Source organism: Actinia tenebrosa, unplaced genomic scaffold (assembly GCF_029948245.1).
Source record: "Actinia tenebrosa isolate PJP-AT-01 unplaced genomic scaffold, QUT_ActTen_1.0 PGA_scaffold16__25_contigs__length_10494907, whole genome shotgun sequence".
Taxonomy (NCBI): domain Eukaryota; kingdom Metazoa; phylum Cnidaria; class Anthozoa; order Actiniaria; family Actiniidae; genus Actinia; species Actinia tenebrosa.
In genome coordinates, this window is record NW_028292576.1 from 1399485 (window position 1) to 1419114 (window position 19630).

Sequence of the window (19630 nt, forward strand, 5' to 3'; positions counted from 1 at the left end):
TGAGCTGTATCATTACGAACGGAGCTAGGGGTTTCCTTAATACAACACTTATGAGAAGCGCCGAAAGCACCCACTCACTTCCTTCCACCTTTCGTCAGTTCCTGCGTGCTTTACTATTGAACGCAACGGAATGAACTGTTTTATTTCTTAATTGACGTTAACTAGAGATTTTTAGTCATGTTTTCATGACCAATCCCTTTGACGTCATGTTACATAGGATGTGGTACAGCTGTCGCCGTCTGTTTGTCTGCAAGCAGTAGTAAGGCCAGATATAGGCTTCGGTGCCATTCTTGCCGCATACTTCCGGTGGAGCCTGTACATTAGATCACACCCGGTGAATATTTATAAACGCTCTAACATAAAGAACTTCATCTACGTTTATATTTTCAAAAGGGTTATAAAAGTACACGGACCCAATCTATCTACGTAAAAAGAAATCACTGAAGAGCGGTAGAGTGCATACAATATAACTATGCAAAATAATCCGCACTAAATAATAATTAATAGTGCTTTGCCTTCTGATTGAATGCGCGAAATTCCCTAAATATATTGAGCACCAGACAAGCAATATGACTAAACTTTCCGCGATCGCTCTATGGTTAATTTTAAAGAACGGCTGTTGGTCCGTCCGTCCGTTCGTGATTGGTCACTAGCTATATCGACTGCAAAGAAATAAACCAATTTATCATAAAAACAAACAAAGGATTTTAACGAGTGGAAATCGAGAATCATTTATTCTCGCGACTCTATGAAAACATGGAAGACGCTTAATGCAAGAAATCACAAAATGTTGAAATCAGATAAATCAAAGATAAAGCAGATAATATTGTTATCACCCTCATACTGAAATTGCAGTAATTATTAATCAAACCTGAAGATGTCTTCAAGGTTTTGAAAGTACAAGTACATACAAGTAAAGCTACTGGTCTTGACAAAATTCTTATTACATTATTGAAAATATTAGCAGCGCCATATCGGAAGCTGTCACATACCTGAAAAAACTAGGCCTTTATACCTACTAGCTTCGCACTGACACTGAAAGCGGGGTCTAGCTCCGGGTGTTTGCAATCTGCTTGCGTAATGTGCGAACCAATTTCGAGAGAATAACTCGGGTAAATAGAGATTTTGCAAACTGACCGTCTTCCCGTATCTTTATTTTCTTCCTGATGCTATTTTTATTTTATTGCATTTTCCTCTCGTGAACACAGGCCGTTGCCAGATAACTAGCTTTCAGTGTTTATCTTCCTTGGCGCGACTGCGCGATACGAGATCTTGGTTTCACGTCAGTATCAATACCAGGACTACTGCCAAGTTCATTATTACCATGAAAAGAACCACACATCTCCTAAATGAGGAAGGAAACTGGAAACTGGACTGATTGCTAATCTTCAGCTCGGAGACCTGGCAAACCGTTGAGAACAAGAAACGGTTCTACGATGAGGCAAAAAGCTGGGAATTTTGCCTGCGCATGCGTTTCTCAAAACGGGCTTTTAAGGGCGGGGGCCTCCTGTGGCAAGCGGGAAACTTTAAAACATAAACAGTAATGGCGGCTAGTTACGTGCGCTGTTACTGTTTTTGTTTATTTGTGTAATATCTATAGGACATAATTACCGTCAGGTCCAAAGTCCATACGACGGCTCAGATCGCGGATATCTCGGGGGTATGGCACAGTGGGGAATCGATTATTTTGGAATTAATTAGAGAATTTTTGAATCCAAAATTAAAGAAATGATAGAAGACCGCCCTAAAAGAAATATTGAGACATTTGAAGGACTGGAACGCTAGCGCAATATTTCAGAATGTGCTCGTTGCCACTGAACAGGTTGTAGGCAAGCGGTGTCTCTTGTATCCCTACGCAGTCGATCTATCCACTTTTTTTTGTTTTGTTTTGTTTTGTTTTTCCTGAAACGCATTCGCTGTTCATTCCGGTTTCGCGATTGCAGACTCCCATTTTCATCTATATAGCACAGGGGAGATCGCTGGGAATAAGATACTATTGTCAGTATATATAGACAAAATAGACACTAATAGACCCTAGACAAACAATGAAAATCTATTGATTGATAATAGACACATGCTATGGAAATATGATTTTTGGAGTTTTACTTACTTCCAGACATCGAGTGCTAAAGCATTTACGGCCACTACCCTCGGCCGAAGCCTAAGCTAGTAGGCCAGCAAAATCTTGATAGTGATACTAATGGCTTTGAACGCATACTCACTCATGGGTATACAAGGTATACATGGTATACAAGGTGTTCATGCATGAACATACAAGGTGTACATGGTATACAAGGTGTACATGCATGTGTATACAGGGAGTACATGGGTATACGGGGTGTACATGGGTATAGGGTGCACATGGGTATACAAGGTGCACATTGGTGTACAGAGTGTACATGGGTGTACAGGTGGTCCCGATGGCATCCCGAACTGGGTTCTTAAAGAATTCGCTTTTGTTCTTGCTCCTCCTGTCTGTGAGATAATCAACACGTCGTTTTTCAATAACGCTTTACTTGGAATATGGAAATGTGCAGATGTCACTCCTTTTCCAAAGGTTAAAAGAATCGAAGACCTCACTAAAGTCTTGAGACCAATTTCTTTAACACCAACGCTAGTGCAAGAACATCTTAAACCTGCCATCCTTGAGAAGCTGGGCTCAGATAAATATGGCTGCATTCCGAAAACTTCTACTACACACGCCTTAATAAATATGTTACATAGCTGGTCTGAAGCTACCGATGGCACTAGCTCAGATGTTCGGAGACACAGATTTTGCATATCAATGGAGATTGCAGTAAGCTACTCATCAAAATGCAAGTGATATTTTCCATTAATTCACCTTGAGCAGTGGTATTTCCTATACAAATACTCTGGCCAATGCAGTCTACTGAATCCTTTATGTAAATTACATTTGATAGCGTTACAAGTTTATTACTATAGCTAGGATTATTGATATTCAAGTATTTCTTTAATGTGCCATGTAAATTATAGAGCAGGTCTCACAAGACTGTAAAATCCAACTATGTTACACAATGTCCAAGCATTTTGATTGGATGAGCAATACATTCCATCATTTCATTGCCGCAATGGATGCTTTGCTTCGGCTGTGGACCTACTGTGACAAACTACATTCATGTGAAATCTGCACATTTTGGGTATTGTGTATGTGTTGGCCCAGAAATTATCTATACGCCCCTATATGGAGGTATTATTTAAAACACCTCCTTACCCCTGGATATTCTAATTTTCTTCCATGCAATCTTGGATCTTCGTACTCGATTACAGGAAGGCGTTCGATCTTATTGATCATACACTACTGACTCAAAAAATGATAAACTACAGGATAAATCCACATATTGTCAACTGGATTTGTGAATTCCTCAGTAACAGATATCAGAGAGTGAACTTGCTTCAGATTGTTTCTCAGAGTGGAAGTCTACCCCTGCCGGAGTTCCTCAAGGGACCAAACTTGGTCCCTGGCTATTTATAGTAATGATTGACGACCTAAAATCTCAGTCTGCTCAAGGTTTGTTCAAGTACGTCGATGATACCACATCCACGAAGTTGTTGGAAAAGGACAATCTAGTTCAGCTCAACTATTGATGAATGAAATTCAAGAGTGGTCGAATAACAACAAATTCCAGCTACACCCAAAAAAATGCAAGGAACTCTGTATATCCTTCTCACGTTCTAATAAAAATCACGTCCCAGTTCACATAGGTGATAACTTAGTTGAATATGTAGAATCTGTTAAAATCCTAGGAGTGACTGTCCAAAAGGACCTGAAATGGAACTCTCACGTAGATGACATTATAAGCAAAGCTTCAAAAAGACTCTTTTTTCTAGTGCAATTAAGGCGTGCTAATATTCCTGCAGAAGATTTAATTACTTTTTATATTTCTTGTATTCAATCTGTTCTTAATTTGTATGCTTGCCAATTATTCCATTCCAGTTTACCTGAGTATCTTAGTTTATCTTTGGAACGTATCCAAAAGCGCGCAATGCGTATTATCTATGGTTATGATCACTCCTACGAGCAATCTCTTTCTCTTGCTAGCTTAACAACTTTAAAACAACGTAGATCTGAACTATGTGCCTCCTTTTTCAAGAAAATAGCCTCTGACCCTAAATGTAGTTTGTATAAGTTATTGCCTCTTAATGCAAGCAGTTCCACCATTTGCCTTCGGCGTAAAAGAGAGTTCTGTCTTCCAGTTTGCAAAACAAATCGTTTCAAGAACTACTTTAAAAAACGCCAGTATTAGCCATTTCACAAGTTGAATTGACTGACCTAGCCCTTTATATTTTGAAATGAATTTATAATTATGCATTAACTGGTCCTTTTTTTACTATCATATATCATAGCATATTATCTGTAGGCTGTTGGTGTGGTGGAGGGTTTCTCAGACGCACGTCCCGGCAGGCTTGGAGAGATGTTTGCTGTTATTTTTCTCTGCTCTGGGCTAGAGTATGGGTGCTGGAGTATGGGTGCGTTTGAGGAGCAAATCACTTCTTAATCTTTAATTCAAATTTGCTATTATAATTAATCATTATTGAGAGTTTCTATTATTTCTATTATTTTTATTATTATAGTTCATTGTAAATCTTAGCAATTCAGTTTTTCAGTTGCAAGTGAGGTGTTTAATAGTAGATATGAAGTGCCGGTTCTACATCAGGTGCCACCGGTGCGAACCGGTGTTCTCCCCCAGACCCTACTCCGGTCCCGTAATAACGATGACGTATTCTATAGTGAGGTTCCAGTGAGGTTCCCCCCACACCCCCTCCTTCAGGGTCCTTGCAGAGGTGACGTCATGGCTATTCTTACTTCCCCGTGTTTTTAGCTGGCTGGATTGTATTATAGTTCTCGCGGCACCTTCTTGGATATTGTCCTTTTTATTATTGAACAAAACAACAACATATTTTCCAAACAATCGATAACAAGTTACCTATTTGTACGCCCCAAAAGTGTAAACTCCATGACAGGGAATCGAACCCTGGTCTCTTGCTCGACTAGCAAGTATATTAACCACTATACTATCGTGGATTTGATGTTTTTCTTTCTATCAAAAATATTTTCATCTCACGAGTCGGGATTAAACCGACGAACTACAGATAACTGTTATTACATACTACAGTCTGTTGCTCTACCGACTGAGCTACCGCGAGTTCTATACTATTACTCTTCAAGAAAACTTTATTTACCCATTTTAAATTAGTTAATCTAAACGAGGGTTTTTAGATATAATGAATAGTGAACACGTTGCTCAGTATTCAAAGCATACTTTATTGTTTTAAACAAAGGATGTGTACGCTTCTTATTCACTAATGAGTTCAACTAGGTATACACTATCGGGCCAGGTACATGAGCAATTCCAGAAATTCCCGCTACAATGTGGGCATGTAGCCGTTTTTACAATCATAGGAGGCCATCAGAGTCTGCGTCAGAAAATAATTGAATCATTCGTCTTACACTTCAGGATTTTGAGTCATAACAAGATGTCTTAGCGTATTTGATTTTAAAGAAAGTGTATGCATTAAATTACAGTCTCCGCAACGATAAAACATTTGTTTTGTATTTTTGGCACTGATAACAAAAGGGTGTATGCAAACGTCACACACGACTAATTCGTTTTGAGGACTGTGATACGCTTCGTGCCAACAGCAATTCGGGCATTGTGCCACTGATATCTTTAAAAACGATTTGGGTTCTTGACAAGCGTGACACTCTCTTTCTTCTTCTTCTTCTTCTTCTTCTTCTTCTTCTTCTTCTTCTTCTTCTTCTTCTTCTTCTTCGTCCTCACTCTCCGATTCTGAGTCCTCGCTGTCATGTTCCTCTTGGGATTCTTCAGCATCATTGTCACTTTCAGTTTCACTATTGCTAACATCCATATCATAGTTATCTTCTGGTTGCCTGGCAATCAGATCTGCCAATAGTATTTTGTTGCGAATAAGATTCTTGTTCAAATCAGGCTCTGCCAATCCACTGGTAAAAGTCTTGAGCCCTCTTGGGGCGTTAACGTCTGGGTTGTAAGGTAACAAAGCATACTCGATTAATTCTTTCATATTGGCTAGTAGATTTTTACGTTCATGATGAGTCATTTCTCCATGGGAATTCCAATACAAAATATCTTTGGATGCTACCATGCTATGAAGTAAATCATATGCCTTTTTTCGCGGTATGCTTTTAGGGAGCTGTCGTGCCATTCGATTGATTTCATTCTCATCCGATTTCGAAAATTGCTCCTCCTCGCTAGAGGAATCTTCGCTCAGCTCGGGTTCTGTAGATTCTTCTTCTGAAACTCTTCTTCTCTTCATGATGACCTCTACTAGTAAAATGAAGTTCTTGGGATTTGGCTGGATTTTTTTATAGCAGTAAAAGACTCAGAGCGCTCATTAGAGGAGGCAAGACCTCTCCCACCAAGCCCTCGCCTTTTTGAATCAGAATCTTTTTCTTGGCCTTAAATGGTATTGATCCATGAGCTAACTCTCTTATATCATCCTTGTGCGGTCTCAATCTTTCCTTTTGCCCTTCTGATATGGGAATTGTTCCTTGTAATAAATTATGGCAGACCTTACACATTACATGAACTTGTTCGGGAGTGGCTTTTGCAAGCAAAACTTTTCTCTGATGCTCTGTGCATTTAGTCAAAAGATGTAAATAGCCAAAGTTATCACGAAGTAAGACAGACATGTTTTTTCTCGGGATGGTTTGTTCAAATGAAATGACAACGGAAAGAACCATCGTATTTATTATACAACTGGCTGCTTACTATCTATACTAGATTCTACACTTGATTCTGCACTAGATTCTGCACTAGATTCTACACTAGATTCTACACTAGATTCTACACTAGATTCTACACTAGATTCTACACTAGATTCTACACTAGATTCTACACTAGATTCTACACTAGATTCTACACTAGATTCTACACTAGATTCTACACTAGATTCTACACTAGATTCTACACTAGATTCTACACTAGATTCTACACTAGATTCTACACTAGATTCTACACTAGATTCTACACTAGATTCTACACTAGATTCTACACTAGATTCTACACTAGATTCTACACTAGATTCTACACTAGATTCTACACTAGATTCTACACAAGATTCTACACAAGATTCTACACTAGATTCTACACTAGATTCTACACTAGATTCTACACTAGATTCTACACTAGATTCTACACTAGAATCTTATGTAGACTAGAATCCCTAAATTCGTATAAATAGCGCTCCCTATAGGAATTGGCCGGCTCATTCTTCGAAAGACGCACGATGACACGGTCCTGTCCTATTTGCGAAAAGCAGCAAAAGAATTTATACACTCATTCAAGTCGACCCCAAAATCAATAATGTGATTGTAATTGACGATCAAATGACAGAGACATCCAACGACAAGAGAATCATGAACCTATTTACCAAAGGATCTCATCATCGCAACCTCAGTGTTATTTTCCTGATGCAGAATCTCTACTTTCAAGGAAAAATCATGCGCACCCTGAGTTTGAATGCGGCTTACCTTGTTCTTTTTAAAAACCCAAGAGACAAACTACGAATGATGACATTGTGAAAACAAATGTACCCAGGAAAAACAGAACAGTTTGTGCAAAAGTACGAAGCCGCTGTTCAAAGACCTTATGGGTATCTTTTCGTGGGTCTCAAACCAAACACACCAGAAGAATGCAGGCTTCGGACGAATGTTCTTCCCAATGATCTGCCTGCTTTGCAGACGAAGCTGTCAAAAACAGCAATATCGCAACTTGGTGGTGGACAGTCAGATGTCACGCAATCTATTGCTAACCATTTCGAACGTCAAAGCTATTTACAATTGCCTATATTAAAGACAATGCAGAACTTAGAGGAGCAAATGACTAGCATTCTCAGGGATTCCAATACCCCTGCGGAACTAAAAATCAAAAAATATTCGCAGCTATACGATCGATATCTTAAGAGCAATTGTCTGTAAGCGTCGGCTGGGCCATGAAGGATAGAAAAATCGAAAATTTTCAAAACTCATTCGAAGAATACCCTCAAAGCCCTTATCACAAAAATATAACTTTTAGTTTCATCCGATCTTTTTTTGGCGAGTTATCGAGCATTTTATGATTTGACGTTCATCGACCGATTTTAACGGCTCGAGAAGGCCGATTTTAAACAGCTCTATACGACAACTAAACAAATACGAAACTTAGTCAGTGCTTGTTTTCTCAATAAAGAATTATGTCTTCGAAGTATTCCAGTCGCTTTATCAAGTATTTCGAAAACTGGAATTTTTTCGGGTTTTTTTTACTTACCCCTCTTTCGACCAACTTTGCCGTAGTCAAAAATTCACATAATTCAAACCCCAAAAAATCCCAATTGGTACATAGACTAGCCGGTTGGTTGTATACTCGACAGATAGACTGATATTTCGGCTACAAATTTGTGAAATAAAATTCTTGGGCACTTGAAATTGGAATTTTTAAGAGCGTCGAACGTTTACCCTACTTTCGTAAATATCGTGACCCTTTAACCTTATACATAACAACACGAAATCAACAACTTGTCTTTCAAAAATTGCGAACTTAAAAATTTACCGAACAATTTATTGCTTGTAATAAAAAACTAATACATTAGATTATATCTCAAAGTTTTGAAGGGTTTTCGAAGCCAAAAAATTCTGTTATTTTTTTAGGCCAATTCAAACACGATGACATGAACTTCAATCCGGTAAATAACATAACATAAATAACATAAATAACATAAATAACATAAATAACATAAATAACATAAATAACATAAATAACATAAATAACATAAATAACATAAATAACATAAATAACATAAATAACATAAATAACATAAATAACATAAATAACATAAATAACATAAATAACATAAATAACATAAATAACATAAATAACATAAATAACATAAATAACATAAATAACATAAATAACATAAATAACATAAATAACATAAATAACATAAATAACATAAATAACATAAATAACATAAATAACATAAATAACATAAATAACATAAATAACATAAATAACATAAATAACATAAATAACATAAATAACATAAATAACATAACAGAAAATAAACTAGCAAAAGCTTTTTACCAAGTTAAAAATGGCCTAAAAGGAGTTGTTAATCAGAAGTCAATAACTAAATCCAGCTAGAAATACCAGATCGCATCAGCGGCTGAAGAATAAGGATTACATCGAATTAATATGAGCAATCTCTGTCTCACTTCTCGAGCTCTATTGTCGGGAAGTCGGACGATCGCAGACGTCGATTACTTTATAATTAATGTCAAAGTGATTCCGACCAAGGGTAAAAGGTTTTTTTTGTAAAAAGAAAAACCCATAAGTTCAAGAATAATGTATAAATTAATAACTGGATATTTGAAAACCACAAATAGCCGAGAGTATTGGAAAGTTCGGGCAAAGTTTAAACTTATTTTGAAACAAAAAACTCGCAAGACATCAGCTTTAAAACTGGTTCCGACGGGACGGCGCAGCGCAACCTGTCATTTGTGATAATCGTGCAGACCGGCCAGCGCTCTCCAGAAACATGGCAGCTTGTAGCTATTCGACACTCGTTGGTGGTGATTGTGGTTCGAGTACTTTTAATCCTGGCAATGCAGAATGTGTGATAGTAAGCCAATGTAATAGAGACATCAGGAACCATCTGAAGTTGTTTGCCGTGTCAGATTCGGCTTTGGACACTGAATCAAAACTTCTATTAGCTCGTGCAGGTAAGAACTCAAAACATCGAGCGCTTGCATGAGAAGCGATTTCTCATAGATATTTCCTACTAGAATTAATGTTTCGTGCATTTGATTTCGATCTCAAGGTGTTTTTGACAAAACGGAAGAACTCTCTATTGGATACAATGTATGTCCCAGGCATCGTGACCAATTTGGTGTAAGATGGCGCTGTAACAAGAAAAGTTGCGCATGTCCCATTGACTGGTCGGGTCATGGAACTCAACCCCCAAAAGGTGATCGAGGCATTACCGTGGAACAATCCAAACGCCTTTTCAAGTTTACAAAAATACTGATACCAGTTGGCTCACGTAAGTCTTTATTTATTACACATTTTTGGTGGGTCTACAAACGTGGAGTAAACAATCTCCCACCCCACCCACCCCCCCCCCCCCCCCACCCACCCAATCTGAGTTGTGGACGTACATGATGACGAGGATAAACCAAGAAATAGTACACAGATTTTGATGCTACTCCCCCCCCCCCCCCTCCCCCCACACACTCACACACAGAAACAAAAAAACACAAAAACACAAAAACACAAATCTAATTATTTTCTTGCACACTGTTCTTAGCAATTTGCCGAAGATGTAGAGAAAGATTGCGTAAGGTTGAGGATATGAGGTTGTCGTACCAATGCAAGAAACTGGAAGAACAATCTGAGCGTCAAGAACAAGACACTGCCTTTCAGGAGGAAGAATCTCAAAGCGATCAAATATCAGAAATGGAAAACACGGAGGTACAGACTTCGTTGATTCACTGGTCGATAGATTAAAACCTCCGGTCCCCGGACAGGGCGGGGGATTAACCCAGCGTTACCAGGGCCTTGACTCGCATTTAACAACGTGAATGCACGGAGACAAGGGACACTAAAAGCATACTGCAACAGTTTTGCCACTTTAACAGCATCAACTTTAAAAATGTCAAACAAAATTCTTTTCCCGCTTGTATCTGGGATAGGGCTGGAAATTTAAACTAGCTGAATGTTGAATTCCTCACATGTCAGGAATGGGGGTTTCAACTGAATAGTGCAATAATTATAACCTGCATTTCCAATAAGATTTGTCTTACATTGTAGATGACGTCATTTTTTCTTTTTAACTAGGAAAATGATTTTAAAGAATTATGCGCAGTCTTCAACAAGAACATGTCATTGGCGAATTTGTTGGACGAACCTACATCAAGCCCTTCCTCTAGTGTTGCTGGTAGCAGTCATGAATCGCTAGCGTCTAGTACATCAAGTGATGCTTGTTTGAACACAGCATCCCTTGCTGTCCGAAGAAGAAAACTAAATGAATTCCTGTGTTCTTGCGATCTACCATCAGTTGGGCCTTCTAAAAATAATTTTGGTAATATCACTTCAAGAGCCAAACAAGATCGCATCATCAAGACAAAAGATGCAGTTGTGGCTGTCCTCAATGTCATTGCTCCTGGAGAACCTGGTTTGCTGTGGGACGCACTCAAAGCGTCTCGAGCTGTTGAACAACTTCTCAACATAGAGAGTGATGACAACAAATACCTAGACGCCCTTGCTGAAACATACAGAAACGCCTCCACATGTGATACAAGGAGACAAATCTTGTCAATCATGGCGGATTTAACGACCCTAGAAGGACTTCGACAGTACATACCAGGACTCACTGAGTACAGGTTCAAAATAGCAAGAATGCATAGACTAAAATATGGACGGGGCGTTCCCTTACCTTTAGACAAAAGTCCAAGAATGCGTGTCAACATGGATCAACTCGATCATTTTCTATCCTTTATTACCAGCTCACACGTAATTCAAGACCTTCCATTTGGACAGAGATACTTACACCTTTCGTCCGGAGAGATCCTCGAGACTCCAAATGTCATTCGTACAATCATCCCTCAAAGAATCGTACAACAATATCAACAGTATTGTCAGGAGTCGAATTTCAAACCGTTTGGATCATCTACCATGCTACGCATATTGTCATGCTGCAGTGCAACAGTCCGGAGGTCATTGCAAGGTCTTGATTATTTTTCAGCTGAAGGGGCTAAAGCCTTTGATGATCTCTATGGCTTGCTTGACAGAGTAGAGGCGAAGAGTGGTGTTGATAGGAAAAAACTGATGTTGTTAAAGAAGGATCTGAAAGAAGGTAAACAGTACCTGAAGACGGACTATAACGTAATCCTTTAATAAAACAAAATTGTAAATAAACCCGTTCTGGGATACCTTCTGATTCCGTCTTGTGTAAATGTTGCGCTTTAAACCAATGACAGCACGCGAAAAATGCATCCTGTCGTTTGGTTATAAACCATATACGATATATAATATCTAATGAGATGCAAACAGTTTGTATTTGCAGTGGCGGATCCAGGGGAAGGGTGCAGGGGGTGCGCACCCCTCCCTGGTTCGACTTTGTGCCCCTATACTTCGAAGATAACCAATACAAAATAATGTTTTTTCCCTTTGATTTTAAGGGGTGCACCACTCCCTGGGTTAACTTTGTGCGCAGCACCCCTCCCTGAACAAATTCCTGGATCCGCCCCTGATTTGTATGATATCAATGATGTGGCTAGTCCTTTTTATGTTCTTGATTGTAAAAATGATGTTTAATGAATTTAATGTCTTCTTTTAGGTTCACATTTCAAAAGACTCCCGAGTCGCCGATCACTGCATGGTATACGCCCTAGGTGACAGTAAGAATAACAATTTAGAGTCGACTTGCTCACATGTCCATGATGAATTCTGTCAGCAGTGCGAAGCAATACAAAGTGCCCTAGAAGAAACAAAGAAAGTCTTGAAGGAAATTGAGTCGTCAAATGATGAGCGTGATGATTTGATGTATCTGTATGGTCAAGCTACGCAAGCCATCCAGGCCTGGAAATGCCATCAGCTCAGAAGTATCAGGCAAGATATGAGTCGTACTTTTATCCTAGACACGAGCCTTGATGAAAACTCTATCTTTTTAACTCAAGACTGGGCGATGAAATTTCTTCCTCAACGATACAGGGAAACCCAGGCCGATTGGTATGGAAAACGAGGAATCTCGTGGCATATTAGCGTAGTTGTCACCAAAGTAGGAGGGATTATAAACCAACAAGCATTCATCCACATCGCCAAAAGCTGCTCCCAAGACAGTGTTTCTGTTGTGCGCATGCTTGATCATACTCTAAGAACATTGAAAACTGAGCATCCTGAATTATCCAAAGTCTTTTTGCGCCAAGACAATGGTGCATGTTATCACAGCTCCCTCATGCTGTCCAGCTGCCAACAAATGAAAGCTCATACAGGAATAGGTGTTGCAAGAGTTGATTTTAGTGACCCGCAAGGCGGTAAAGGAGCGTGTGATAGGAAGGCGGCAGTAATTAAAGCACACGTTCGAAGATACATTAATGAGGGTCATGATGTTAACACGCCAGAAGAGTTCCGAGAGGCCATCCTTTCTAATGGCGGCATACGTGGTGTCAGGGTAGCGGTTATCGACGCGAAAGTTCCACCGGATATTGACGGCGTTGGCCCCAAATGGGATGGAGTGAGTTTCTTGAACAATTTCGAATATACAAAGAAGGGTATAACGGCATGGAGAGCATACGATATCGGAATAGGGAAGCAGATTTCAAGTAAAAAGTTTTGTGAAGGTAATGTAATAACCGTGATATCTATGATTGATCAAAGTAGTAAGTTGTTGCTGCAATATTACGATCAGTCGAATTCTGATGATGCATGGCCATAGCTTGATGGCCGAAATGTCAAAACCATAAACAATGAAATATCTTCTCATATATTCGTTCATCATTACAATTAAACATATTTGCTTTGTTTTAGCCTTGAAGCTAAATGATTGCCAGTTTACCGAGAAGTTTTCACCAGGAGATTTTGTTGATATTAGTACAAAGAAAAAAGCAGAAAAGCCTTCCCAGACTGTGAACTCCCAAGATTCTGAGCCTGAAGATCAAGGAAATAATCTCTTCACATGTCCCAACGCAGGCTGTACCAGCGAATATCAGCGCTATTTTGGTCTTGAAAAACATATGAGCTATGGAAAATGCCATCTAGCTCCTGAAAGGGAAACACTGATGGACAAGAGCAGCAGTTAGGTGGACTCGCGAAGCGCCGACAAAGCCAAAAATCGCATATCGAAAAACATCAGGGGGGGGTGGGGTTTTGGAGGTCGGTTAACCGCCCTACAGGGGGTCTTGCGCGATCGGCCGACAGCGCGAAAGGTTCCTAACTGCTGCTCTGTTGGGGTCGCAAATGGAGGGAAAGATATTCTTTAGATATACGATGCATGAATGTAAGAAGTTCACCAATGACTTCTGTGTGATTTGTCTAAGACCTAAAGTTATCGTACCTAAGCCAGAACCCTTTTGGTGTTGTGGTAAAAAAATGCGAATAGAAGACGACACGTCAGCACAGTGTTACGAGTGTGGTAAGAATATTCGTAATGCCGTACCAAATGCTACCAAAGAGCAATATTACGCCAATGGAGGTCGTACGAAGACCCCATATAAGAGATTAAAATACTTCAGGGACTGGATGAGTCATATCCAAGGTTTACATCCGGTATATTTAGACATGCAGAAAATCATAGACCACTTAGAAGAGCCAACCCCACAAAGTCTACGAAAGACATTGAAAAAAATAAAGCTAGGGAAATATTACAAAGCTATTCCCTATCTTTTGTCTGAAATTACCGGTAGGCGTATTCCTCATGTCCCAGATATGCAAAGGGCCGAGTGGTTATTCTGTCGGCTGGATAAGGATATTCCTTATTACCCCGACGTAATTTACGAAATATTTTACAAAATAGACCCCAACCACCCGCTGTTAGGATGGATTCCGAGAAGATGAAATGTGCAGCCGAAATCCCCCTACGTTCTTTTCAAAGCAGATGTCTACTGAGCGAGTTTTCTTTGGAGCTCCTCTTTTGCCTCCTGGTAGATCTTTTTGCGAGATTCCTCGGAAAGATCTTTCACGATGGTTTTTTTATTGCCCGACTTTAATTCGCCGTATTTCTTTTCCTCCGCGAGGATCAAAGAAAACTCCGTGTCGTCTATGCGGCGGTCCCGCAGAGCTTGGGAGACCAAGTCGGCGATGGTGTTAGCCTTTGCTCTTGCTAGGGCTATGTGTGTGTCGTGCTTGGATATCTTACCGGACAATTGCTTCATAATACCTGTCGTAACAGCGGAAACGATGCCGCAGACGGCTCCAACGCTGGCCAAAGGAACGCCAACGACTATTCCAGGTCCGGTAAGCGAAGTAGCAACGCCAGTGCCTGTTAACGCCACGGACATGGAGCCGGAAGTTATCGCGATTTTATGCAAGATGCTTCGGGCTCTGGCGTACTTTTTTCTAACCTCTTCGTAGTGTTTCGCTTGCCCCTCTAAGTAAGCCAGTATTAAGTTCACCTTGTTTAAACGAAAGTTCTCGGCGTTTAATTCGTTGGGCCCCTCCTTAGGAAGTTCAGGATAAAGTGGAGGTGCTGATGGTATAACATCCATTATATATACTAATGTACGACGCTTTTGGGAATAACGTAGAGGAGCAGTCACATCACGACAACCGGGATTATGCCAACTGGAGAGCCTTTAGGAAAATGTTTCCGCATGCAGACCCTAGTAAGTTCGAAAGAAGACCCGATGGGATTTACTATAACGGCGAAAGAATGTACAGCAATACGGACTTGGAGCCGCATGAGGAGAGGAAAAAGGCACAGCATTTGCCAATAACGAAGGAGGCACCCGTGCATAAAGCGCCCAATTTTCCTAGAAACTTATTGTTAACCACGGAAGATTACCCATTTTACGATGCTGAAGGTGGTGTAAACGACTTTGAAACGATGGTAACGTTCCTGAAGATTTCAGTGGGTAGGCAATCATTTGATGTAGTAGTAAGGAATATCTATGGGGATACGATGTTAAAGCATACGTCGGGTAAAGAGGCCAGGGAATGGTTAGCAGGACCCAATATGCGATATTGGCCGCAGCAGTTAAACTTTGCTGTCTGGGCCGCCACTAAAGGTTGTGGCGTTGCCGCGGATATGTTTCACGTTCCGATCATGCGGTTTCACGTTGCCTTTACGGTAAGGAGGTTGTTGAAGGAGCTTAACGTACCTTTACCGGGAGATAAGGCATTTAATCCAATGAATAATCGATATAACGCCGCAGCCCTAGAAAGGTTAATTAATGAGTTCAAACCACAGCAAAGAGACTTTCGTTACAAAGAGGGTAAGACGCATGGCCTTGGCATCGTTTACGTTTGGGGTGCCAACGGTGAGAAGCCGGCCGATTATGGGCATCAGGAATACCCAAGTAATGAGTTAGAGTTCGGTGATATGGGTGGTGATAAGAGCAATAATTCATTAATTGCCAGAATCCAATCGAACTACCTCGGCACTTGGGATCCATTCGTGTTGATGAAAGGAAAAGGTTTAAGGAACCTAGCCAGGATTAACCGCAGCATTGAAGCATTTGTGTACTGCATCTTAGGAGCGCAGGTAAATACCCGCAGCCCCATCGTTGGATCCCAAGGTGCTTCGCGGGAAACGCAAGAAGAATTCCTAACTTTATTTGAGTCAGCAATAATAGAGAACGACATATCCAAGTCGGTGCAGAGATATCAATTAGCGGTGCAGCAGTCTAAAGTGCGACTGGATTACGCTTTATCGCCTGGTTGTTGGTTAATGCCGAGTAATTTAGTCATCAACGCCCATTCCGTTGTGGGTTATAACAACAAGCTGCAGCGAGCTACTAAGGATATGAAGTTTGGGGTGAATGACGTGAACTCTGACACTCTTAGGAACATTCCTCACTTCGTAGAGAAGCCAAAAAAGTCACACGAAGCGAAGCTACCCGTAGTTAAGAAACCATCAAAGAAGGCCCATGTTATGCCTACGATACCTGAGGAATACGACCATAACTTACTAAAAGCCGGCTTAGCCGCCGCGGGTGTTGGTCTGAGTTATTATATATGGCGATGAACAACCCCTACGTAGCTGGAGTAGATTGTGTTTATACGACTTACACAGGCGAGAAAAAATACACCCAGGCGTCTTGGGTGGACGTTGAGGGTATGTCAGTGAATTTAAACTACTCAGGAAAGAAGTTGATAATATGCAGTATTTGCATTGGTACGGCGAGTGATGCAAACGTAGGATTTCGTTTCTGTGACGATAATGGAGTATTACAGCCCATGCGCACGAAGACAAACAACAGAGAGCCCGTACATTTCTCAGTAGAACCGACCGACACCAGCACCGAAAATCTCTCGGTTTGGACTTTACACATGGTTACCGATTGCCACGGGAAGGTAAAGTTGCAAATACGTGTAGATGACACGGCGTCGGCTACGGTAAATAGCATAGAAGATCAGAGGGATCAGCCTTATAATCACGCAACCATTAGCACTCTTACGGTGTTAAGCCTCTAAGATGACGCCTTTTATGCCTGGAATATATGAACCCACACATAAAGGAATATTGGTTTCTTCATGACTTAGAGGAGAGAAAGTACAAAAATGATAATTGGTACGACGCCGGATTGTGGGTAAAGGTTGGGGGCTTAGGAATGATAATATGTACTATTAGCATTAACACGGGGTGGAGTTGTAATGCCGGCTTTAGAATCGTAGACGAGACCAATACCCCATTGGCGCCTTATAGGACAAAAGGTAATAGGCATTCAGTCCATTTTTCGTCGGAACCCAATCCATTTAGCGAAGAAGATCTAACGCCCATAACTTTTCATATGATAGCTAATTGTCAATATGCAAAGCTTCAGGTTCGCCCCAGCGATGCCGCCAACTCTGGCGCCAACCCCGGTAACCTCCGAATAAATGGTAAGCTTGAAACGGCTGTAGACGCTGCTTGGTGTCATAAGGCCATTAGCACCAAGAGCGTCTTACCTTTAACACCAAATTATCAGCCCGGGGCTAATACCATATTTACTTATCCCCAGCCGAGAATGCCCAGGGCCCCCAATGAGAAGGACAAGAAACCATCTAAGAAGGCGGCGCCTGTCGGATAGGAGTTACCTCTTCATCTTCTTCAGGAGTACCACTCCAATAGCGACGACCAAGATCCAAATGTTATTCCCCACGAACTTCAACAGTTCGCCGCCGGCCCTAAGTGCCAAGGAAACAACCGAACCCAGCAGCCCAGGAATGCCGGCTGCCATCTTTTTTCCCAAGTCCGTCAGCCCACTGCCTAATTTCTTTACGCCCGCGCCCGTAGCCTTAAGCGTGCTAAGGATAACTCCTACTACGCTCGAAATAGCAACCGCAAATGCCAGCGGAATACCATACTTCACCAGAGCTCTTTTTACCTTTTCCTTGGTGGTAAGCCCCAGCTCTTTTTCCAACTTCTCCTTTTGCGCCCGTAATTCCGCAAGGCGTATTTCAAGCGTATCTACTTCCTTCCTAGCAGCCTCCCTTTCCTCTTCGGAGCGAGTTTGGTCCACAGCTACTTCCTGCTGCCGCTCTATTCGACCCTGCAGGCCTTCGATGGTCTCCTGAAGTTGTCTTATTTCCAGATCCTTTTCAGCCATTTGTGCTATAATACGCCTTTCCCTGTCGTGACTCTCCACTAATTCATTTCCTATGCGTACTAGCTGCTCATCCTTACCAGCCAAGCGGCTAAAGGCATTCTGAAAGTCCTTCACGGCAGTGGTCTTTTCATCTAACAACTTAGATATCCGCTGCCGAAAGTCGGCAACTTCGGCGGCATGACTTTCAACAGTAGCTTGGTTTCCCCTCATGAATTCGTCTTCCATTTCCTTAAATCTTTCTTCGAGGACGTCGTTTTCCAGCTTTAGATTCTGGAAAGACACCTTAAGAGCCGCCAAATCCTCACTTGCCCTTAAGAGGTCCTCGCGCTCCCTGGTGATTCGTTCTAAGTCGTTATTAACTGCCTCCGTTCGGCTAGTAATCTCGGCCAATTCTCGTTGCGCTTCCGCTAAATCATATGCAGAAGAGGCTTGCTCGGCAAGGCGTGCTGGTAAGGTCCGTATTTTATTTATCTTGGCCTCCAATTCCCGTTTTTGAGAGTTCAGCGTAGCAACTTCCTCTGTCTTGGTTTGGAGTGACTCACTTAGCGTTCCTACTTGCGCCCTTAATTCTTCGTATGTTCCATGGCCGCCTGCAAAGGCCGGTAATCTAGCTGCCGCCTTAAAGATCTTATTGAAATCCAGTCGCATTTCCTCCCTAGTCGAGCCTCGCTGCATGGTCAAGTTGGGCGTTCCCAGCGCATTTGTGACTCCTTTTGGAAGTTGGTTGTTAAGCAGGTGGGAATTCTTCCTTTGATACAGGTTGTGCCATTTTTCCCTACCCGATTCTCTAACTTGAACCTGCCCTTTATCTCCTATTTGGATGTCTAAGAGAGCCAGGTTTAGGCTTGGGTATCGCTCCCTTAGGTCCTCGATGAGGTCCGCCATTAAGTCCGACCGCACGCCAAGGGATTCCATTTGTAAGTATTCTGGAATGGGCGTGTGGGGGTTCTTAGACCTAAATTTATCTCTCAAGGAACGCATAGCATCGCGGGCCCTCCTACCATACTTACTACTTAATTTCTCAAAGAGACTTCGTCCGTCTACGTTGTCATTAGGAAGTAAAGACTCGTATTCTTCATCGTTAATATCAACTTGGCCTTCTTTGGTAAGGGGGTCAAAATCCGTTCCTTCTACTTCCATTATATATGATAAGCTCAAAGTTAAATCCCAACGTATTACCTAAGCAGGTTGGCGGGCTGAAAGCAGAACGCACCTTTCACCGGGTCACATTCACCCCCAGCAGCGCAAAGCCAGGGGAAACCCTGTACGTAGGCGTGCCCCGCCTAACGGATAACCTAGTATTGGTTCCTGGTACCTTGGCTTTAAGGTTTGACCTAGCAATACAACCAA

The 19630-nt window shown here is 41.3% G+C and overlaps 3 protein-coding genes and 1 non-coding gene across 5 annotated transcripts; 3 read left to right on the forward strand and 1 right to left on the reverse strand.

Annotated features, from left to right (window-relative positions):
* Window positions 1-2284: 2284 nt before the first annotated feature.
* LOC116293859 (uncharacterized) lies at window positions 2285-3606 on the forward strand. Its single transcript, XM_031701350.1, has 2 exons — window positions 2285-2797; window positions 3394-3606. The coding sequence occupies exons 1-2, from the start codon at window positions 2285-2287 to the stop codon at window positions 3604-3606; spliced, it is 726 nt and encodes a 241-aa protein (XP_031557210.1).
* A 1472-nt stretch (window positions 3607-5078) lies between these two features.
* On the reverse strand, window positions 5079-5166 carry Trnay-gua (transfer RNA tyrosine (anticodon GUA)). The gene is given in 2 exon segments: window positions 5079-5114; window positions 5130-5166. It is a non-coding gene; the product is annotated as a tRNA-Tyr (tRNA).
* A 3931-nt stretch (window positions 5167-9097) lies between these two features.
* Window positions 9098-13871, forward strand: LOC148910531 (uncharacterized). Of its 2 annotated transcripts, XM_089031123.1 has the most exons (4): window positions 9098-10077; window positions 10342-10505; window positions 10872-11889; window positions 12373-12508. In XM_089031123.1, the coding sequence occupies exons 2-4, from the start codon at window positions 10386-10388 to the stop codon at window positions 12429-12431; spliced, it is 1197 nt and encodes a 398-aa protein (XP_088887249.1). In that variant the 5' UTR covers window positions 9098-10077; window positions 10342-10385; the 3' UTR covers window positions 12432-12508. The 2 variants fall into 2 exon arrangements, with proteins under 2 accessions (XP_088887249.1, XP_088887248.1); XM_089031122.1 differs by lacking the exons at window positions 9098-10077; window positions 10342-10505 and adding an exon at window positions 13563-13871 and having other exon boundaries at window positions 11798-11889; window positions 12373-13375.
* Window positions 13872-15340: 1469 nt separating this feature from the next.
* LOC148910532 (uncharacterized) lies at window positions 15341-17877 on the forward strand. The gene is made up of 2 exons (XM_089031121.1): window positions 15341-17045; window positions 17693-17877. The coding sequence occupies exon 1, from the start codon at window positions 15403-15405 to the stop codon at window positions 16714-16716; it is 1314 nt and encodes a 437-aa protein (XP_088887247.1). The 5' UTR covers window positions 15341-15402; the 3' UTR covers window positions 16717-17045; window positions 17693-17877.
* Window positions 17878-19630: the final 1753 nt, after the last annotated feature.

Coding starts and splice junctions, on each gene's coding strand:
- LOC116293859 (XM_031701350.1), top strand. CDS start 2,285: ATGGTATACAAGGTGTACATGCATGTGTATACAGGGAGTACATGGGTA. Junction 2,798..3,393: donor GCATATCAATGGAGATTGCA/GTAAGCTACTCA, acceptor CCTCAGTAACAG/ATATCAGAGAGTGAACTTGC.
- LOC148910531 (XM_089031122.1), top strand. CDS start 12,412: ATGGTATACGCCCTAGGTGACAGTAAGAATAACAATTTAGAGTCGACT. Junction 13,376..13,562: donor AAGTAAAAAGTTTTGTGAAG/GTAATGTAATAA, acceptor GCTTTGTTTTAG/CCTTGAAGCTAAATGATTGC.
- LOC148910532 (XM_089031121.1), top strand. CDS start 15,403: ATGTACAGCAATACGGACTTGGAGCCGCATGAGGAGAGGAAAAAGGCA.